Below are 19,661 nucleotides of genomic sequence, written 5' to 3'. Positions count from 1 at the left end.
ATCATGTTGCTGCTCAAACTGATCAACATCAGCAGCAAGAATTAAAAAATCAACTCATTGTATTTGGATTACCTGAGGATACTACATTTGACAACCCTGAACCTAAGTTTTTGTCACTTTGCCAAGATAAGTTTCCTGGCATCAGTCTTTTGAACAGTGACATTATGTTTGTGAAACATATTGGGAAACGAGTTGGCAATAAACATCGACCAGTTATTATTGAGTTCTGTCACCTGAGAGTACGATTCTTGCTGCTCAAAAATAAAAAGGACCTGAAAGGATCTGGTGTGGTCATTAATGAGCCTTTGACTAAACCTAGGCTTACCTTACTTTCACAAGCTCAAACCCAGTGTGGAAGGAATAATGCATGGGCTGTGAATGGTGATATTTTCGTCAAAAATGGAAGTAGGGTACTCAAAATATCATCCACTGGTGATATTAATGCCCTTCCTGTTTTGCAAGAATCTTTTGCCAGTATTGTTTCAGAATGACTAGTGCTGCTTAACATAATTCTTCTCTTTACAACAAAATTTCATCTGCTTGGTTATTTTTTGCCCATTTTTATTTCTTTAGCTTGTGCTTTTTCCCTTGTCATCAAAATTATTACATGGAGTTTGTTTTTTTAACTTATTTTCCATGCTGTATTCTTCCTGTCCACACTAATTTAGCTTTATCTAATTCAGTGTTCTTTGATTCACCTTTTGTTTCTAGTGATGATAGTGAAAATGATCCTTTGTTAAAATCTCGTCATCAGTCTGATTGTTGTTACCATTCTTATCAACATTATTTTGAAAAAGTACTGCCCTCAATTTCTTCTGTAAAAAACTTTAATGTGTTTACTTTGAATGTGCAAGCTTTAAGGTACAAATGGGATAATGTTCTGCAATATATTGGTGGTGTAAATTGCCCTTATGATGTATTAGGTCTCACAGAGACCTGGCTGTCTTCAAGTGATGATATGTCTGAGTATGACATATCAGGTTTTACTTCATAACACTCAACTAGATCTCTAACTAAGCGCTCTGGTGGTATATCCCTTTCTGTCAGAAGTAATCCTAATGTTGTGAGAAGATTTTTGATCCAGTTGTAAATAATAGAAGTGTGTATGCTTCGGTTGTTGACCTTTCAAGTGATATAGTAAGTTGCGACACTATTTGGTTAATTTAAAAGCCTTCACCTTTCCCAACAGAAAAATTCTCTGAATTAATTGATGAGATTTACTCAGTTGATAAGCTTGCTCCAAGAAATGTTTTTATACTTGGAGACTTTAACTGCAATTTATTGAAAAATGGGTGTGATGATGATTCTGACCTTTTTTAAATCTATTTCTTCCTCTGGCCTTCTTCTTTGCATTTTCTTTCCTACTCGTGTTGATCCAGTCAGATCTTCTGCAACTCTGATTGACAACATTTTTCTGTCTTCTAAAAATGATATTAAATTTTCCTCGGGTATTGTTTTCTCTTATCTTTCTGATCATTTTCCAATTTATTGTTATATTCTCAAAATAAAAATGCTGAGCCAAGAGGATGCCAAAGGTGAGTCTTATAAGAACTTACAGTCATAGCAATGTTCATGACCTTGAGTTTGATCTAAGCGCCAGTGAGTGGTATTCAGTAATGATTCCTGAAGATGCCAATTGGGCATCAGCCTCATCAATGAGTCGGCAGCAAACGCTAATTGAAAAAAAATTTCCACTTGTAAATATAAACCCAGGATGCCTTGGATGTCTCCTAGTCTTTTGAAATCAACAATGCAGAAGTCAGTGCTTTTTAAGCTGGCTTGCAAAAGCCTTGATCCTGATTATTTATCAAAGTATAAGCACTATAAGAATGTATTAACATCAACAATTAGACTAGCTAAGAAGAATTATTTTTTGTTGAAAGTTCAGGAATGCAAAGGTAATTTATAGAAAGTCTGGAGTGTAGTTAATGAAGCTTTATCTCGTAGGAAACAATCAAAGAAACAGCCTACCACCTTCAAGAATGCAGATAGTTCAACTATTGAAAAAACAGCTGTATCTAGCACCTTCAACACTTACTTTACCACCCTACCAACTGTTAAGACCCCCTCCTTACCTAAACTAGGTTAATTCTCACCAGCTGAGGGAAGTATTTTTCTAACTCCTTGTTCAAGCACAGAGATCTGTAATTTTATTTCTTCTTTAAGTAGTAGTAACACAGCTGATGTGCTTGGACTAACAAACCATGTGCTAAAGTCTTTTCTTCTTATGTTGTTGAACCTCTTACCCATATTTTTATTCTATCTATTTCAAAAGGTGCATACCCTGATTCATTTAAAATTGCAAAAGTAATCCCTCTATTTAAGAAGGGTGACCCCAGCTTAGTGTCAAATTATAGACCTATATTACGTCTCCTAATTTTCTCGAAATTACTTGAAAAAGCTGTGCATGAGAGGCTTTTTTCATTCCTGTCAACTGGTGCTTCAACTGGAAGTGGTTCTGTTCTGTCTGATCACCAGTATGGCTTCCGACCTAAACTCTCTACTGCATGTGCTCTAGTTGACGTTACAGAATTCGTGTGTGTAAACTTAGACAAGGGTTGTTCTGTTCTATGACTTTTTCTTGATTTTTATAAAGAATTTCTCCTTGGAAGTCTATTCCCAGTGAACCTTCTCTTATTACTCTTCTTCCCTTTGCAGAAAAATATTCTCTAAGGCTTGAAGTATTTTCATTTTCTTTATTAGTTTATTCATTTTGCATTATCTTTTTTTTCTGCTTTACTTTATCTAGTTTTTTTTTCTTCTCTTATTATGTTGGATCACATTAGAACCCCGTGGTCTAATATTATCGTTAATGGTTTGGAATTTATTTGAATTACAGGAAAATTTCAGTTTGGAGAAAATTAAGTCTGAAGTTATTGTGAAGCAGTTTTTTTTGTATTGTGGTTATATTTTCAAGATATTGTTATATATTTTTTTTTTCTTCCTTGATTTGTCTTGTTTTGTGTGGATTTTGTGTTTGATACGAGGTCATCCACAAGCTATGCTTCTTAGGACTTCTAGCACCTAAGTCTATTTACGTAATTAATTTTAAAAAAAACTTTTTCCACAAAATAAGTTTTTCAAAGAAAAGTAAAGAACACCAATAAACAAAAAATGAGCAAAAATAAAATCAAATAATCTACAAAGCGTGAAACTACCGCAAATCAGCATCAATAAATAAATGAAACCCGAAACGAACAGAAATTACAGTAAATAACTGAGTCAAACTCAAAACGAGCAGAAATTAACATAAGTTGTGCTCAAAACCCCTATGCCTTCCCAAGGCCAGAACATAATTTACGCTTTACTGTAAAAAATATGAATGTTTTTACTTTTATAACTTTAATAAATCAAATAATAATAACACTCTTACTAAATATCAGTATATGTATATTAAACAGACAATGCACATTCATTTGTACTTTTTTCAGTAAAGTGCAAATTATGTTCTGGCCTTGGGAAGGCATAGGGGTTTTGAGCACAACTTAAGTTAATTTCTGCTCGTTTTGAGTTTGACTCAGTTATTCATTGTAATTTCTGTTTGTTTTGAGTTTCATTTATTTATCGATGCTGATTTGCGGTAGTTTCACGCTTCATAGATTATTTGATTTTATTTTTGCTCATTTTTTGTTTAATGGAGTTCTTTACTTTTCTTTGAAAAACTTATTTTGTGGAAAAGTTTTTTATTTAATTTCTGTTCATTTTATATTGACACAGTCTTTCCAGGGAAGAAGAAAATAATACTTTAAATCTTTTTGTTTTTTTAAGACTTTATAGTTTGCTCTGCTATTTGTATGCTGGAGAATTTTTTTTTAGCAATTTCTAAAAACATACGCCCTTTTAAAAATCTGGACACAAATAGTAGTGTTTAATTTCGTTTCATACCTCCTCTAGTTGACCTGAAATGGAAAACTTGATACCATTTGCAAAAAAAAATCTGCTTACTTTCTTTGGTAGCTTGCATACACTTACGCTGTTTTGACTTGGTTAAATTTTAAGAGCAGAAGTAGCCCCGAAAGTTTGGACATAATACCCTCAGTCGTTCTTGGGATAATGCTGAGATGCCTTATTGCGAATTAGCATTAACACAGTGCATTTTTATTTAACCTTAAGGAAAAATTTAGTTTTTAACATAAAGGCAAATGGGAGGGTGGGCGTGGGAGGGGGATTAGTTGCCCTCCAATCACTTTCGACAATTATAAAGGGCATCAGCCCTTTCTATTTTCAATCAAATGAGCCCTTTTCGAAGTTCCTACAACAACTCCTTTTGTACAAAGTGCCCTGGTCTAAACAGAAACAACAACAAAAAATCATACATTATACCCACATCAATCTTTACTATAAGAGTTTCGAGCCTTCCAATCACTTTCGACTATTAAAAAGGGCACTAGGTCTTTTGATTTCCAATCGAATGAGCCCTTTTTGAGTTTCTACGACAACGCTTTCTATAAACACCTTATATGCATCCAGGGCATAAAATACAACCCTTACCCTTAGGGCTGTTAGGGTGGTTGTCTTCCTCTAAGACATAATTTCCAGAACTTTCAACTATGTTAAACAAAATGGCTATCTCAAAATTTTGATTGGACGTGTTTGGGAAAATGGTGGGCGTGAGAGGGGCGTTAGTCGCTCTCCTGTCACTTTTAACTATTAAAAAAGGCACTAGCCCTTTCAATTTCCAATCAAACAAGCCCTTTTGAAGTTTCTACAACAATGCTTTCAATAAAAACCTTATATGCCCTCAAGGCATAACTTACAACCCTTAGCCTGAAGGCTGGGGGGTTGTCACCCTCAAAGACCTAATTTTCAGAACTTCGATTCCCAATTGAATGAGCCCCTTTTGAAGTTTTTACGACAACTCTAACCATCAAAACCTTATAAGCCCCAGGGCATAACTTTTAAACTTTGCCCTGGGGGCTCTGGGGGGTTTGTCCTTCTTAAATACATAATTTCTAGAACTTTCAATTACACTGAACAAAATGGTCATCTCTAAACCTTGATTGGATGTGTTTGGGGAAATGGTGGGCGTGAGAGGGGGGTTAATTAGTGTCCACTCAATTTCGACTATTAAAAAGTGCAATTTCAATTTCCAAACAAATGAGTCCTTTTTGAAATTTCTACAACAACTTTCTATATAAGCCTTATATAATCCCAGGGCATAACTTACAACCCTTGCATTGAGGACTCTGAGGGGTTATCATCCTAAAAGACCTAATTTCCAGAACTTTTGACTACGTTAAATAAAATGGATATCTCAAAATTTTGATTTGATGTGTAGTTGCCCTTCAATCATTTTCGACTATTAAAAAGGGCACTAGCCCTTTCAACTTCCAATTGAATGAGCCCTTTTTGAAGTTTCCACAACTTTGCTTTCTATAAAAACCTTACATGCCCCCAGAGCATAACTTACAACCCTTGCCCTGAGGGTTGTGGGGAGGAGGGGTTGTCATCCTTAAAGACCTAATTTCCAAAACTTTTAACTACGTTGAATAAAACGGCTATCTAAAAATTTTGATTCGATGTGTTTGGGGAAAAGGTGGGTGTGAGAGGGGGGTTAGTTGTCCTCAATCACTTTTGATAATTAAAAAGGGTACTAGCCCTTTGAATTTCCAATTGAAAGAGCTCTTTTTCAAGTTTCTACAACAAATATTTCAATAAAAACTTATATGCCCCAGGGCATAACTTATAACCCTTGCCCTGAAGACTGTGGGGAGAGTGTCCTGCTCAAAGGTATAATTTCCTGAACTTTAAATTGCGTGAAACAAAATTGGAATCTAAAAATTTTGATTGGATGTGTTTAGGGAAAAGGTGGGCATGAGAGGGGGGTTAATTTCCCTCAAATCACTTTCGACTATTAGAAAGGGTCCTAGCCCTTTGAATTTCCAATCAAATGAGCCCTTTTTCAAGTTTCTACAACAAAGATTTCAAAAAAACCTTATATGCTCCCAGGGCATAACTTATAACCCTTTCCCTGAAGACTGTGGGGGGAGTGTCCTGCTCAAAGGTATATTTTCCTGAATTTTAAACTACGCAGATCAAAGCGGCTATCTCAAAATTTTGATTGGATATGTTTGGGGAAATGGTGGGCGTGGAAGGGGTGTTAGTTGCCTTCCAATCACTTTTGACTATTAAAAAGGGCACTAGCCATTTCAATTTCCCATTGAATGAGCCTTTTTGAATATTCTACAACAACGCATTCTACAAAAACCTTTTATGCCCCCAGGGCAAAACTTACAACCCTTGCCCTGAGGGCTGTGGGGTAGTGTCCTCCTCAAAAACATAATTTCTATCTGGAAATCAACTATGCTGAACAAAGCAGCTATCTAAAAATTTTGATTGGATGTGTTTGGGGAAAATCTGGGTGTGAGAGGGGGGTTAGTTCCCTCAAATCACTTTTGACTATTAAAAAGGGCACTAGACCTTTGAATTTCAATCGAATGAGCCCTTTTTGAAGTTTCTACAACAAAGATTTCAATAAAAACTTATATGCCCCCAGGGCATAACTTATAACCCTTGCCCTGAAGACTGGGGGGAGTGTCCTGCTGAAATGTATAATTTCCTGAAATTTTGAACTGCATGGAACAAAATGGATATCTCAAAATTTTGATTGGATGTGTTTGGGGAAATGGTGGGCATGGAAGGGGTGTTAGTTGCCTTCCAACTACTTTTGACTATTAAAAAGGGCACTAGCTATTTCAATTTCCAATTGAATTAGCTCTTTTTGAAGTTTCTATGACAACGCTTTCTATAAAAACCTTATATGTCCCCAGGGCATAACTTACCACCCTTGCCCTGAGGGTTGTGGGGGGGGGTGTCCTTCTCAAAAACTTTTTTTCTATCTGGAAATTAACTACGCTGAACAAAATGACTATCTCAAATTTTGATTGGATGTGTTTGGGGGAAAGATGGGCATGGGGGGCGGGGTCGTAGTTGCCCTCCAATTACTTTCGACTATTAAAAAGGGCACAAGCCACTCCAATTTGCAATTGAATGAGCCCTTTTCGAAGTTTCTACGACAACTTCTTTGAAACAAAGTGCCCTGCTCAAAAGGAAAAAAATAATAAATAATTTATTGTGCAAACATTGTTCTTATATGCCCTCAGGGGATAACTTAAAACCCTTGCCCTGAGGGTTGTGGGGGGGGGGGGGTGTCCTCCTCAAAAATATATTTTCTATCTGGAAATTAACTATGCTGAACAAAATGGCTATCTCAAATTTTGATTGGATGTGTTTGGGGGAATGATGGGCATGGGGGGAGGGTAGTGGCCCTCCTATCATTTTCAACTATTAAAAAGGGCACCAGCTACTCCAATTTCCAATCAAATGAGCCCTTTTCGAAGTTTCTATGACAATGCCTTTGATACAAAGTGCCCTGGTATGGAAAAAAAAAAAAAAATAATACATTTTGCCAACATTTTTCTTTACTTAAGCAGCATGTTGTGCTGCCTATGATTATTGTAGTATTTAATAAATTGAATTGAAATCACATATACTTAATCTTGGATGTAAGACAAGGATTGTGAAACATAAAATTTAAATGTTGAGAAATAAAGTTTTCCAAGGTTTTGGTCAGCCAATCATAACTAGCAAAGTTATAACTATTAATGAATCCTAACTATGAAAACCAATATACATAATACCAAACATTAGGACCATTTTTTCCATGTTAAGGAAAATATGTTTAAATGAAGATGTTTGTTCAAGATTAGGCACTGTGTGAGTAGCTAACTGGGAATACTACCTCAAGCTATGGGTAGCCTATTAGCTCTCTGACCAGTGGCAGATCCAGGGGTGCCTCCCCCCTAACGTGGTCTAAAGTAATGTAATTTACTTAATTAACGCAAGATTGCGTCAATTAAACTTGCTCCTAATGCAAGTTTATCAGATCAACCTATTTTGTGCCCCTCCCCTAAAAAAACTCCTGGATCCACCCCTGCCTCTGACCACGTATTTATTTTTCCAATGTAACACATATCCTGCAATTTATGCATGCAGTAGCTATAGATTTAATTCTATACATTCCACATTTTGGACTTGAACCCAATTATTTATGTTTATTACAATGTTATCACACAATTCCACTGTTCAAGCATTACCCAATCTGCATGTTTTTATATGTTTGTAGAATGATATTGTTTTTCAGTGTCTGTCTAATGTCTGAATATATTGGCGTGTAAAGTGGTGTGTTTTGTTTTTCTGAATTATAAACATTTGATTTGTGTTATAGAATCCTGGTAGGCCCTAATTAGGAAGTAAGATGGAGGAATCTGATAATGACAGTGACTATGTGCCTTACCAGGATGAAAAAAAAATTATATTTCAAACTGTTTTTTTTTAATAAATTTGTATTTTCAAATATTTATTTTATCATTTACCAAAAAAAGTCACAGAAGTCAAATAAAACATTACTACTAACAACTCATTGCAGCACCAAGCCACTTGAGACCAACACAGGTACACATGCTCCTCTTCCATCCCAATCTACCCAAACTCTCCCTCTTTACACCCTTCCAGGAAGTTCCCATTTCCTTTAAATCTTACTTTATGACATCGTCCCACCCCAGATGAGGACAACCTGCTTTCTATTTAGCCCTAGACAGTTGGCCAAAAACTTCAGCAATATGTGATTCTTCATCTACAGAATGTGCCCTAGCCATCCCAACCTTTCTTTCATTATAGCCCTAGAAAGCAGGATTGAACCACATTTTCAAAATAAACCATTAATTAAAAGAAATTTTGATAAACTAGTATTTAAAATAATGTACTAAACCACTTACAAAAAAAAATTAACTAAACTTGAAAAAACAAATGTGTAGTTTTCAGCTGTAGCTGCTGCATGCTTAAATCACAGGATATACAGTCAGAAGGTTAATGCACAATTGGGGCTCTTGAGAAGGAAACATGTTAAGGAAACAATTCTTACCTCTCAATATCTAGAAAATCATAGTTAACATATTTTGATTGCATTTTGAATGCACTTTAAATCCCCCCCCCCCTCTAATGGACAAGCTTAACTTAAGCCTAATATATAATTTAAGCCTAGCTTAAATCATATATTTTCCTTGGCTAGGCTATGTATTTTTCTGTTTCTTGATTTCATCACAATTGATTCAAATTAGACACACAGGTTGAAACAAGTGATTTTGTAGTTAAAATGTATTAACTAAAAGGTAACATTCTACTTTAGCTACTTTTGGCTATCTTGGAAAGGGGTTAGTTTAGGAAAATGAAACTTTTAGGGATGTGTATACAGGCTAAAGTATGTCCTGGAAAGGTATTTTGAAGTACCTAACCCCACTCCTCCTCCCTCTAGATGGTCCTGTACTTTGATGACTTTTAAAAATCTGTTTATTATAACATTGAAACCTTGCAAAATAAATCTTCTACTTAAATGAAATACTACAAAATTGTTTTCAACTTCATAAATTTGCTCAATCCCAATTTGTAAGGTTTTAAATATATGTAAATACATTTCCTAAATTTTGAAGAAAAAAACATTAATATGGCTTAAAATTCTATTGAAATAACAGGAATTGCATTTTTCAGAACTAAAGCCAGAGGAAAAAAAACTGATAGTTAACTGAAAACTAAGGTAAAATGTTGCTATTTCAAAATTTTGGTACTGATCTATTAACCAGGCTCTTTTAAATACAGCAAAGCATACCAGTCACGAAATAGATCGAGACGCCTGATGAAAACAGGTTTACAATGCCTTCTGGGATATAAACAAAGGCAAGAACTGTATTTAAATTGTTGTTTTTTGGGGTTTGGGGGGAGGGAGGGAGGTACCTAGGTTAGATTACGTATTTAATATATGGTATGCTTTGCCAACCCCCCCCCCCCTAATGTGCAAATATATAGCCCGAATTTGTTTCTAAACTATTATATATTCATCCTATTTATTTTATTTCATTATCATTAACCAAACTAGCACTATATAAAAGAGCCCAGTTAGTAGAAAGTACCAAAATTTCAATGGGTATAACCTGTCAAGTAGGCAAATTTCAGAACCCTCTAGAGGGAGAAGGAGTGGAGGTAGGTATTTCAAAATACCTTTTTAGGACATACTTTAGCCTGTAGACCCATCCCTGAAAGTTTCATTTTCCTAACCTACCAGTAACCTCTTTTCAAGATAGCCAAAAGTAGCTAAAGTAGAATTTTACTGGCCAGGACTCTCTAGAGGGAGAAGGAGTGGAGGTATGTACTTTAAATTACCTTCCTGGGACATACTTTAGCCTGTGGAACCATCCCTGAAAGTTTTGTTTTCTTAGCCTAACCCCTTTCCAAGATATCTAAAAGTAGCTAAAGTAGAATTTTAGCCTACCTCTCTGTATATTGTGAGGTAAGAATTGTTTTCTTAACATGTTTTGGTAAATTTGCAGGTGGCACAATAATTTAGCTTGGATGAAAGTGAATAGCCTACATCATTTGATGCCTTTTTTAATGCTCTTTCATTATTCAATAATTGCTTCTGTTGCAAATTGCATCTTGAGTCCTTAAAGGGGCCCCAAAAGTATTTTATATGTATTAGCAAAGAGCATAAAAAAGCATAAATGATGTTTTCACTTTTATCCTAGCTAAATTATATGGTCCACTGCAAAGTTACCATGAAATTTACCCACCCCCACCCCCTAATGTGCAAATATATACCCTGAATTTTTGTCAACAGACAGCATTTGACAAACTTGAAACATTAGGAAAACGGTTTATATTTGTGCTGCCCAACAAATGAGGTTTGTATTGTTACAAATAAGTATTTTTAGAATATATTACTCTTGAACAACTTAGGCTATTTATAAACTAGTGATATGTTTTTAATAACTTTTCAATAACTTCACTAGGCTACTGTTGATAACTTCTTTGTGTGGCTACAAAAATGAAATAACTTTGGGGCCCCTTTAAGGGCTCAAGATTCAATTTGCAACAGAAGCAATTATTGAATTAGCCTATGAAAGAGCATAAAAAAGGGCATCAAATGATGTTTTCACTTTCATCCTAGCTAAATGATTGGGTAAGTTTTTACCAAATCATATTATTGAGTAACAACTAAAGTGAATATAGGGTAAAAGACCAGTATCCGGATGAGCAAAATTATGTAAAACTAAAACCCTCACATCTTGTTACCAAAGAGGAATTGAGAAGAATTGTATATATCAATGAATAGCTATGAATCTAAACTATGCATCGATGTGGTTATTGCTAAAATTATTTTTGATTAATCGCATAAAATTATTAGTTTATGGACTTACCTCCAAGAACCTCTTTTCGGAAATACCAATTATCCAATTTTGATGTATAGGCCTATATCCTTTTAGTGTTTCAGGTTTTTTTTACATATGCCTACCATTTGATGCCTTTTTTTATGCTGATTATGAATATAATAATCATTTTTGTTGGAAATGAATTTTAGCCCCCCCCCCCTCTATATATACCAATTCAGGGCATATATTTCAACATTAGGGGGGTGGGGGGCAAATTTTAAACTTACCTCCCATTTACATTAGAAATAAAATTTGCCCCCCCCCTAATGTTGAAATATATACCCTGAATTGGTATATATAGGGGGGGGGGGGCTAAAATTCATTTCAGACAGGAATGATTATTATATTCATATTCAACATAAAAAAAGGCATCAAATGGTATATTCACTTTATTTGTAAGTCAATAATATGATTTGGTAAAAATTTACCAATTATTGTGCCACCTACAAATTTAGGTAAAGTTCTACAAAATCATATTATTGAGTTAGGACTAAAGTGAATACACCATTTGATGCCTTTTTGGTATTTGTTTAGCCTTGTGACACCTGATAAGGAGACATGTTAAGAAAACAATTCTTACTTTAAAATATGTATAATGATCCTAGTTCTTATATTATCCAACGGGAGAACCTTTATCATCAAGTCTTTCCTCTAAAAATCCTTCTTTTTCAAGCTTAAAAGAAAATGTTTCCAAAACCCATGCTAAAAGTACCACGTTGCTTAAGTCTTTTGAAATTGCTGCGGTAAACTGCCGCCAAATAAGTTGTTTTATAGATAGCGTTTAGCATGTGTGTCGAAAAACGTGTTTAAAGAAAAAGTAGTGAAAAAAAAATTCTGTGCATCTTTTGTAACCTAACCTAACCAGATAACTTCAATTCAAAATCAACGGATTTTTTGTATAATTTTTTTTATATTATTTCATTTCTTTTCAATGCCCTGCATATTTTGTATTTTCGGTTTTTTGCCGAAAATACAACATTTTGGTTTTTGCCACTACTATTAATATTTTGTATTTACGCCACTGCTATTCGCCCTTCGCCACTGCTCTTTAAAAAAAAATATTAAAAAGACCGGCATGAACGCTATCTATAAAAGAACTTATTAGGCGGCAATTTAAAGCAACAATTTTAAAAGACTTAAGCATTGAATTTTCAACGTGGTGATATTTGGAAACTTTTTCTCTTTTGAAGATTTTTAGAGGAAAGACTTGATGATAAAGGTTCTCCTGTTGGATAATATAAGAACTAGGATCATTATACATATTTAAAAGTAAGAATTGTTTTCTTAACATGTCTCCTTATCATGCGTCCCATGGCGGTAAAATTCTACTTTAGTTACTTTTGGCTATCTTGGAAAGGAGTTGGGTTAGGAAAATGAAACTTTCAGGGATGGATCTACATGCTAAGGTATGTCCCGGGCAGGTACTTTGAAGTACCTACCTCCACTCCTTCCCCCCTCTATATAATGGTAAATTACTGCACATTACTAGTTGTTTTAGCTCACATTTCATCCTATATTACTATCATAATTATAAATCACTAGAATTTTGGAAAATTTTGAGTTTGGGGGGAAGGGGGATTTCAAAAACATCTTCCTATAACAAAATTTGTCCTCTGAAAGTTGATTCTGATGTCTGTAGCGTTCTTTGTATGAGAGCTTTAGAAATGTTAAAAATAAATTCTAAAGTAGAATTTTGAGTTTTGGGGGAAAGGGGTTTTCAAAAACATCTTCCCATGATACAATTTGTCCTCTGAAGTCGATTCTGATATTTATAGTGCTCTATCTATTAGTGCTTTAGAAATATTTAAAAAGCTTCTTAAGTAGAATTTTAGATATTTTTCAGTTTTGGGGAGGGGGGATTTCAAAAACATCTTCCAATGACATAACTTGTCTTTTAAAGTCAATTCTGATGTTTGTAGCCCTCTCTCAATTAGCGCTTTAGAAATATTTAAAAAGCTTCTAAAGTAGAACTTTAGGTAAAGTTCTACCAAATCATATTATTGAGTTAGGAATAAAGTGAATGCACCATTTGATGCCTTTTTTATGCTGATTATAAGTATAATAATCATTTCTATTGGAAGTGAGTTTCAGCCCCCCTATATATACCTAACCTAACCCTTAATTGGAATATATACAGGGGGGCTGAAATTCATTTCCAATAGAAATGATTATTATATTTGTAATCAGCATAGAAAAAGGCCTCAAATGGTGTATTCACTTTAGTCCTAACTCAATAATATGATTTGGTAGAACTTTACCAAATTTTAGAAAATTTTGAGTTTGGGGGGAAGGGGGATTTTAAAAACTTCTTTCCTTCATGAGCGCATGGCCCTATAAAAATAAAAACATCTTCTCATAACATAATTTGTCCTCTAAAAACAATTTGGATTTTTTTTACTGGTCTATCTCTTGTCAAATCCTTTCCCTAATTAATAAAGTTTAAATGGCTTATCAACACAGAGTTGCCTTCTACCCCATGGTGCCTGCATGCTACTGTTGAAGGGGGTTATGATAAGTAAAGTTGTGACATCACAAACGGGTTCAATAAGCAATGTCAGCTATACAGTAAATAAGTTAAATGGATTGTTAAATGAAAATAGGCTAGGATTTTGGAATATATTTCAATGAACAAGGTTAAAAGCTGAAGTTGTGTAAGGTAAGTAGTGATTTATAATTATGATAGTAATATAGGCCTAGGATGAAATGTGAGCTAAAACAACTAGTAATGTGCAGTAATTTACCATTATATAGAGGGGGAAGGAGTGGAGGTAGGTACTTCAAAGTACCTTCCCAGGACATAGGCCTACCTTAGCATGTAGATCCATCCCTGAAAGTTTCATTTCCCTAACCCTACCCCTTTCCAAGATAGCCAAAAGTAACCACAGTAGAATTTTATCACCTTTTTTATGCTGATTATGAATATAATAAGCATTTCTATCAGAAATGAATTTCAGCCCCCCCCCCCTATATAGGCTATACCGGTAAAATTCTACTTTAGTTACTTTTGACTATCTTGGAAAGGGGTTAGGTTAAGAAAATGAAACTTTCAGGGATGGGTCTACAGGCTAAAGTATGTCCTGGGAAGATATTTTGAAGTACTCACCTCCACTCCTTCTCCCTCTAGAGGGTCCTGACCTTTGATGACCTTTAAAAATATGTGAGGTATATAAATGAAACTGTGCAAAATAGATCTTCTGCTTAAATGAAGTACAACAAAATTGTTTTCAGCTTCAAAACTTTGCTCAATCCCAATTTATAAGGTTTTAAAGATATGCAAGTACATTTCCTAAATTTTGAAAATAAACTATTTATATGTCTTAAAATTCTGCTCAAATAACTGAAATTGTATTTTCACAGCTAAAACCAGAGAAAAAGAAACTGATAACTGAAAATTAAGGTAAAATATTGTTTTTTCAAAATTTCAATGGGTATAGACCTGTCATGTAGGCAAATTTCATGACCCTTTAGAGGGAGAAGGAGTGGAGGTAGGTATTTCAAAATACCTTCCCGGGACATACTTTAGCCTGTAGACCCATCCCTGAAAGTCTCATTGTCCTAACCTAACCCCTTCCCAAGATAGCCAAAAGTAGCTAAAGTAGAATTTTACCGAAATGCTTATTATATTCATAATCAGTATAAAGAAAGGCATCGAATGGTGTATTCACTTTAGTCCTAACTCAATAATATGATTTCATAGAACTTTACCCAAATTTACTCATTTTTTTTCTCAAAGGCTCCAATTCTAGGCTTATAGCCTACCAAAGGCTCTGCTCATATTTTTAGCAAGCACATCCACTGAGAAAATCAAAATTTACCCTGCATCTCAGCCTTCTCCTAATAGGACTGGATATAGCCCTAGCTTATATAGAAAAGATTGCTGATTTTCTTGGTAAATTTGCCAATCTAAAACTTTAGGCTACCTTATAAAAGGGAAGAACTAGCCTCACTAGCATGGCTTGGGCTTACCTCATGAGATAATCTCTCATCTCTTTTCCAGTGAAATAGTTTACTACTCGTTTATAGCTCATTTTGTTTCTTCGTGTTTATTGAATTAAAATTGGAGTTGGATGAGCACCTAGGCTTGTTTCACCGAAATTTAGCACTAAAATTTTTAGGGCCACAGATCTCAAATAAAATTTTGATTGCGGTCAGTGTTTTCAATTTTGCTTTCAAATAGGGCTTTTTCCGCCGTCCAATTGTAAGCTAACAATGTCAAAATAGTTTTTGTTAGGACGCTGGAAACAAAATTGTTAGCTAACAAAAACTGTTACCTTAATTGCCCTAATTCATACTTCGAAGTAAAATAAGGTCTAATGCTGGATCTGAACTGCTCGGTCCTGGACAAGGTAATTATTAATACACTTAAACAAATAAAAAGATGGTTGTCGCAAAATTTTTGGCCCAGTGACCGGGGCATCCCTAGGGTTGGTGGTTACGGTCCCCTCGCGAATTAAACACAAATAAAAACCAAAAGCCCCAGCTGCGGTGTCCCTACAACCCCCCTTCCTTTGAACGTCTCTGCCAGTGACATACCTCCCGAGTAGGAGAGTACTGGATAGATGCAATTTAAACCCATTCCAGTCATTGACCTACGGTGAACATAGATGGTATGATCTAGAGATCATTCTTCTCTCTCTGGCTTAGAATAGACACCACAGCACAATGTCCATTTCGGAAAGAGTATAAGTTGGTTCGGGGTGACAAGCAGCATCAACATCCTAGCTTAACTCTTTTGTATGTATATATATATATATATATATATATATATATATATATATATATATATATATATATATATATATATATACTTATTTATCACTATTTATTACACACGAGTATGGGTAGTTTCAGGCGTATTTTAAAGCCTTAGATTCCCATTCTCTGTTGAGCCTCCTTTTGAAAAATTCGGCTGATGTCGAAGACAGGGGCTCCTCACTTAAACCGTTCCAGTCATTGATAATCATTTAGCTAAAAAGAAAGCTAGTAATTGTTAGCTAGTAGTTCGTAGCAACATAATAATTGGGCTGGAAATTTAGAAGCAACAAGCTTGGAAATAAGGTTTGATGACAGGGAAATGGACAAAGTTACGGTACTTTGTTAGTGGCTAAAAGCCAGTCTCTATTTGGCAGATTCTGCCATTTTGCAGAAAAAGCAGCGTCGAAGGTTGCAGTATCTGCAAACTGCCAATACGGAGCCGGAAAAGAAGTCTCCATTGAAATAAAACTTGCAGATTGGCGGTGCAGATTTGCAGAATATGCCAAAAGGAGACTAGCTTTAAGTGATTTTTGCTGCCTATCGTAAGGAATCTTGTTTTCTTTTTTGAAAGTTTCAAGGGGGAAAAGTTTTAATCCTCAAACTTCAGTAATATTAATTCAAATTGCATGGTCCTCAAGTCACACCAGTAAGAAAGAGGACTAAATCTCATAATCATCATCGGGCTTGAAAACTTGAGGAATTAGTTGTGTTAATGGGGCCAAAAGTACCTGGCGGCAAGAAAAAAACAATTGGTGAATGAATTGGTTATAATGAGCAGTAACCAAAAAAGTTCTGTCTCCAATAGCCGAAAGAGTCTTTATTTCCAATTTGTTTCATAAAGTTTTGTCTTCAGTTTGTCCAAAACTTTTATCAGGAAATATTGGTACTCCTGAACTCAATATGAACGTTATAACCCTCCTTTGTTAAGCTCCTTTGTCGCATTATCTAGGTTTTAGAATTTTGCACTTCAAATTCTCCAACAATTTTTTCTAACAATGATTCGACTTTTTAAAGGTATTCTCTAAGGATTCTAGTGCCCCATTTACTGACTGATTCCCTAACGAAAACAATTTTGGAATATTCTTTTTTCGGGACATGGGGAGAATTCGGTAAGTCTACGAAAATTCCTTAGAGGTAGAAACGATGCTTATGGTATAAATGGATAAATTAGTAGCAATGTAATTTTCCGTTAAAGAATGCGTAAAGATGGTAGTTGCAGCATAATGCTGTGACTGCAAGTCACAAACAAAATGAATGTAACGTACAAGTTATATAACTTTATGGTACCAATCAATTTGGTGCTTGTGCTCGTCTATTCTCAGATTCTCAAATCTCTACCACGCACCAACGTCATCATACATAACCTAAAGGCATTTGGATACCCGACCCTTTTTTTTAGACATCGTTAGATAGGGCAAATAAATATCTTTATCATATACTTTTTGTCTGTGCTGCAAGCTTACCAGAGAGATCAATTGGGAGGGGAGAGGGCTTTTTATGTTCTTCCTGGACAAAAAACACCTCTGTTTTAGTATCTTCAGTGAAAAATGCCTTTTTGAGTATTTTCATTGAAAAACTTGAAAAAAAATAAGCAAAATTGCTATGCCATTAGATTTAGTAAAATATATTTTGCCTCTCCCCCTTACAATTTCATGAATTGATGCCATTGAATTCTACAAAGCCACAGCAGTAGCATGGTCTTTTTGAAAATAAGAGTCTGTATCTCTATGGTGTGGTTCAGGTAATGATAATGTGGTCAGTCAGGTTTTAAATATGGTGCTTGTGAAGTTAGACATAAATTGCTTAAAATTACGAATATGATTTAGAAAAGGGGAAGTACCTAGTGATTTTAGGAAATCTCTCATTAAACCCCTTTATAACAAAGGTGATTAGAGTGAATGTGGTAATTATAGAGGCATTAGCTTGGTTTATCTAGAAATAAAGTTTACTGAGTATGTTAATTTTTTTTGGACTCAGGGACAAAGTTAAAAACAAAGTTTTAAGACAAAGATAGTGTGGTTTAAACAAAGGGAGAGGATGCGCCGAACAAATTTTTACTCTTAGATTAGTAATTGGGAGTGCCTGCGTCATCAGACTGTTTTAGTCCTCAGTTCTATAAATTATGAACAAGCGTATGATTCAGCCGGTAAGAGAGTTTTGGGGAAGGTCCTATCCTTGTATGGTATACTGGACAAATACATTAAAGGGATTAGTGTTATGTACGCGAATAACATTGCTGCGGTTAGTGTAGGAAATGGGGTTAGTAGCTGGTTCATGTTGAATCAGGAGCTAAGCAGTGTTACATTCAATCATTTTTTACAGACTTCGCCCTGAGGAACACAGCAAGAGCTATGGGAGAGCATGGAGTCAAAGAGAAAAGAAAAACTCTCCAAGACCTAGATTATGCTGATAGTTTGAGCGTCCTCGATAATAATGCTACCAAAATGAAGGAGGTTTCAAGAGTCCAAAGTGCAAAGAACGGACTTGAAAAATAATATTAAGAAGATTAAGTCACATAAACTGGGAATAAGTGAAAGTGAAGAGGTGATGTTGTGTAACGAGAAGATCAATCAAGTGGACAGCTTATCTTACGTGCATAGTATTATTAGTAAAGATGGCAGATGCAGTGAATATGTTAAGAGTAAAATAGCCAAGGCCAGTGTATTTTTTACGATAGAAAAAAGTTTGGAAGAATAGGAAGATTAGTCTGTCAGACAACATTAGAATACTGGAAGCTACAGGGATCAAGCATGGTTCTGAAACGTTGGCGCTTCGAAAGACAGAGGAGGAATTGTTAGATATTTTCCAGGGGAATTGTTTAAGGATACTATGGGTACCCGTCAGAGTGACCATGTTTCAAACAGTAAGCTGTAAGAACAATGTGGTTCTTAACTACTTTCTAGGGCTATAATGAGAGAAAGGTTGAGATGGCTAGGACACCCTCGGTGGGTGACAGATTGCCAAAGATCGTCCTTTTCGACCAACCATCCAGGGCAAAACGAAAAGCATGTCGTCCCCTAATGGAATCGGAAGAGGTTGAAGGAAAAGGATTTAAAGAAAACTGGGACTTCTTGGGAAGATGTAAATAGGAAATCTCTGAACAGTTTGGGAGGGAGAAGGAGCGTGCGTAGTTGTGCTGGCCTCAAGTGGGTTGGTGCTGCAGTGATTTGTTACATATAGTATTATAAAAAGAAGCCACTGAATATACTCCCTTCATTAGAAGTTTTTTTTCGTGTTTATATTAGTTTGTTTTTGTGACCAAATCCCTCAATTTCCAATTTTGGCAAATGGCTAGTTAGGAACATGAATGAGTCTTCAGGAGTGGGAACGTTAAAGTTACTTCATTTTCCTTCTAATTAAAGAGTGGTCACATATTCTGTTCGTGGAAAACTATCCAAAATTCCTTTCTACCTCTGTTTAAAATGCGGTAATGTAAGAACATTTTTAGCAGCATAATAAAGCAGCCGCAGTTCTGCCCGTTACGTCCAAAAAGGGATCGTTTCGTAATCTTTTATATTTCCTGATTTTTCCTGTTCTCCTCAGCTATATCACTGTAAATTTAACTACAATCAATATGCCTTGGAACATGAGGTTTTGCAAGTGCGATTTATATTATTTACAAAATAATTTCTATTCCTATGTCTA

At 35.2% G+C, this 19,661-nt stretch overlaps 1 protein-coding gene across 1 annotated transcript in view; it reads right to left on the bottom strand.

The window, feature by feature from the left end:
- Positions 1-15,403, bottom strand: part of Mpc1 (mitochondrial pyruvate carrier) — a 36,564-nt gene extending 21,161 nt beyond the window's left edge. Inside the window, exon 1 of the mRNA XM_089085875.1 lies at positions 15,228-15,403. Coding sequence (XP_088942001.1) covers positions 15,228-15,289 — 62 coding nt within the window. The 5' untranslated portion in view covers positions 15,290-15,403. The remainder of the gene's footprint in view (positions 1-15,227) is intronic.
- Between the last annotated feature and the right edge of the window lie 4,258 nt (positions 15,404-19,661).

This window comes from Artemia sp. Qi Xiang Cuo, chromosome 3 (genome assembly GCF_049724085.1).
Source record: "Artemia sp. Qi Xiang Cuo chromosome 3, ASM4972408v1, whole genome shotgun sequence".
Lineage (NCBI taxonomy): Eukaryota > Metazoa > Arthropoda > Branchiopoda > Anostraca > Artemiidae > Artemia > Artemia sp. Qi Xiang Cuo.
The sequence above is the reverse complement of the archived record's forward strand: the minus strand, read 5'-3'. Positions and strand labels throughout refer to the sequence as shown.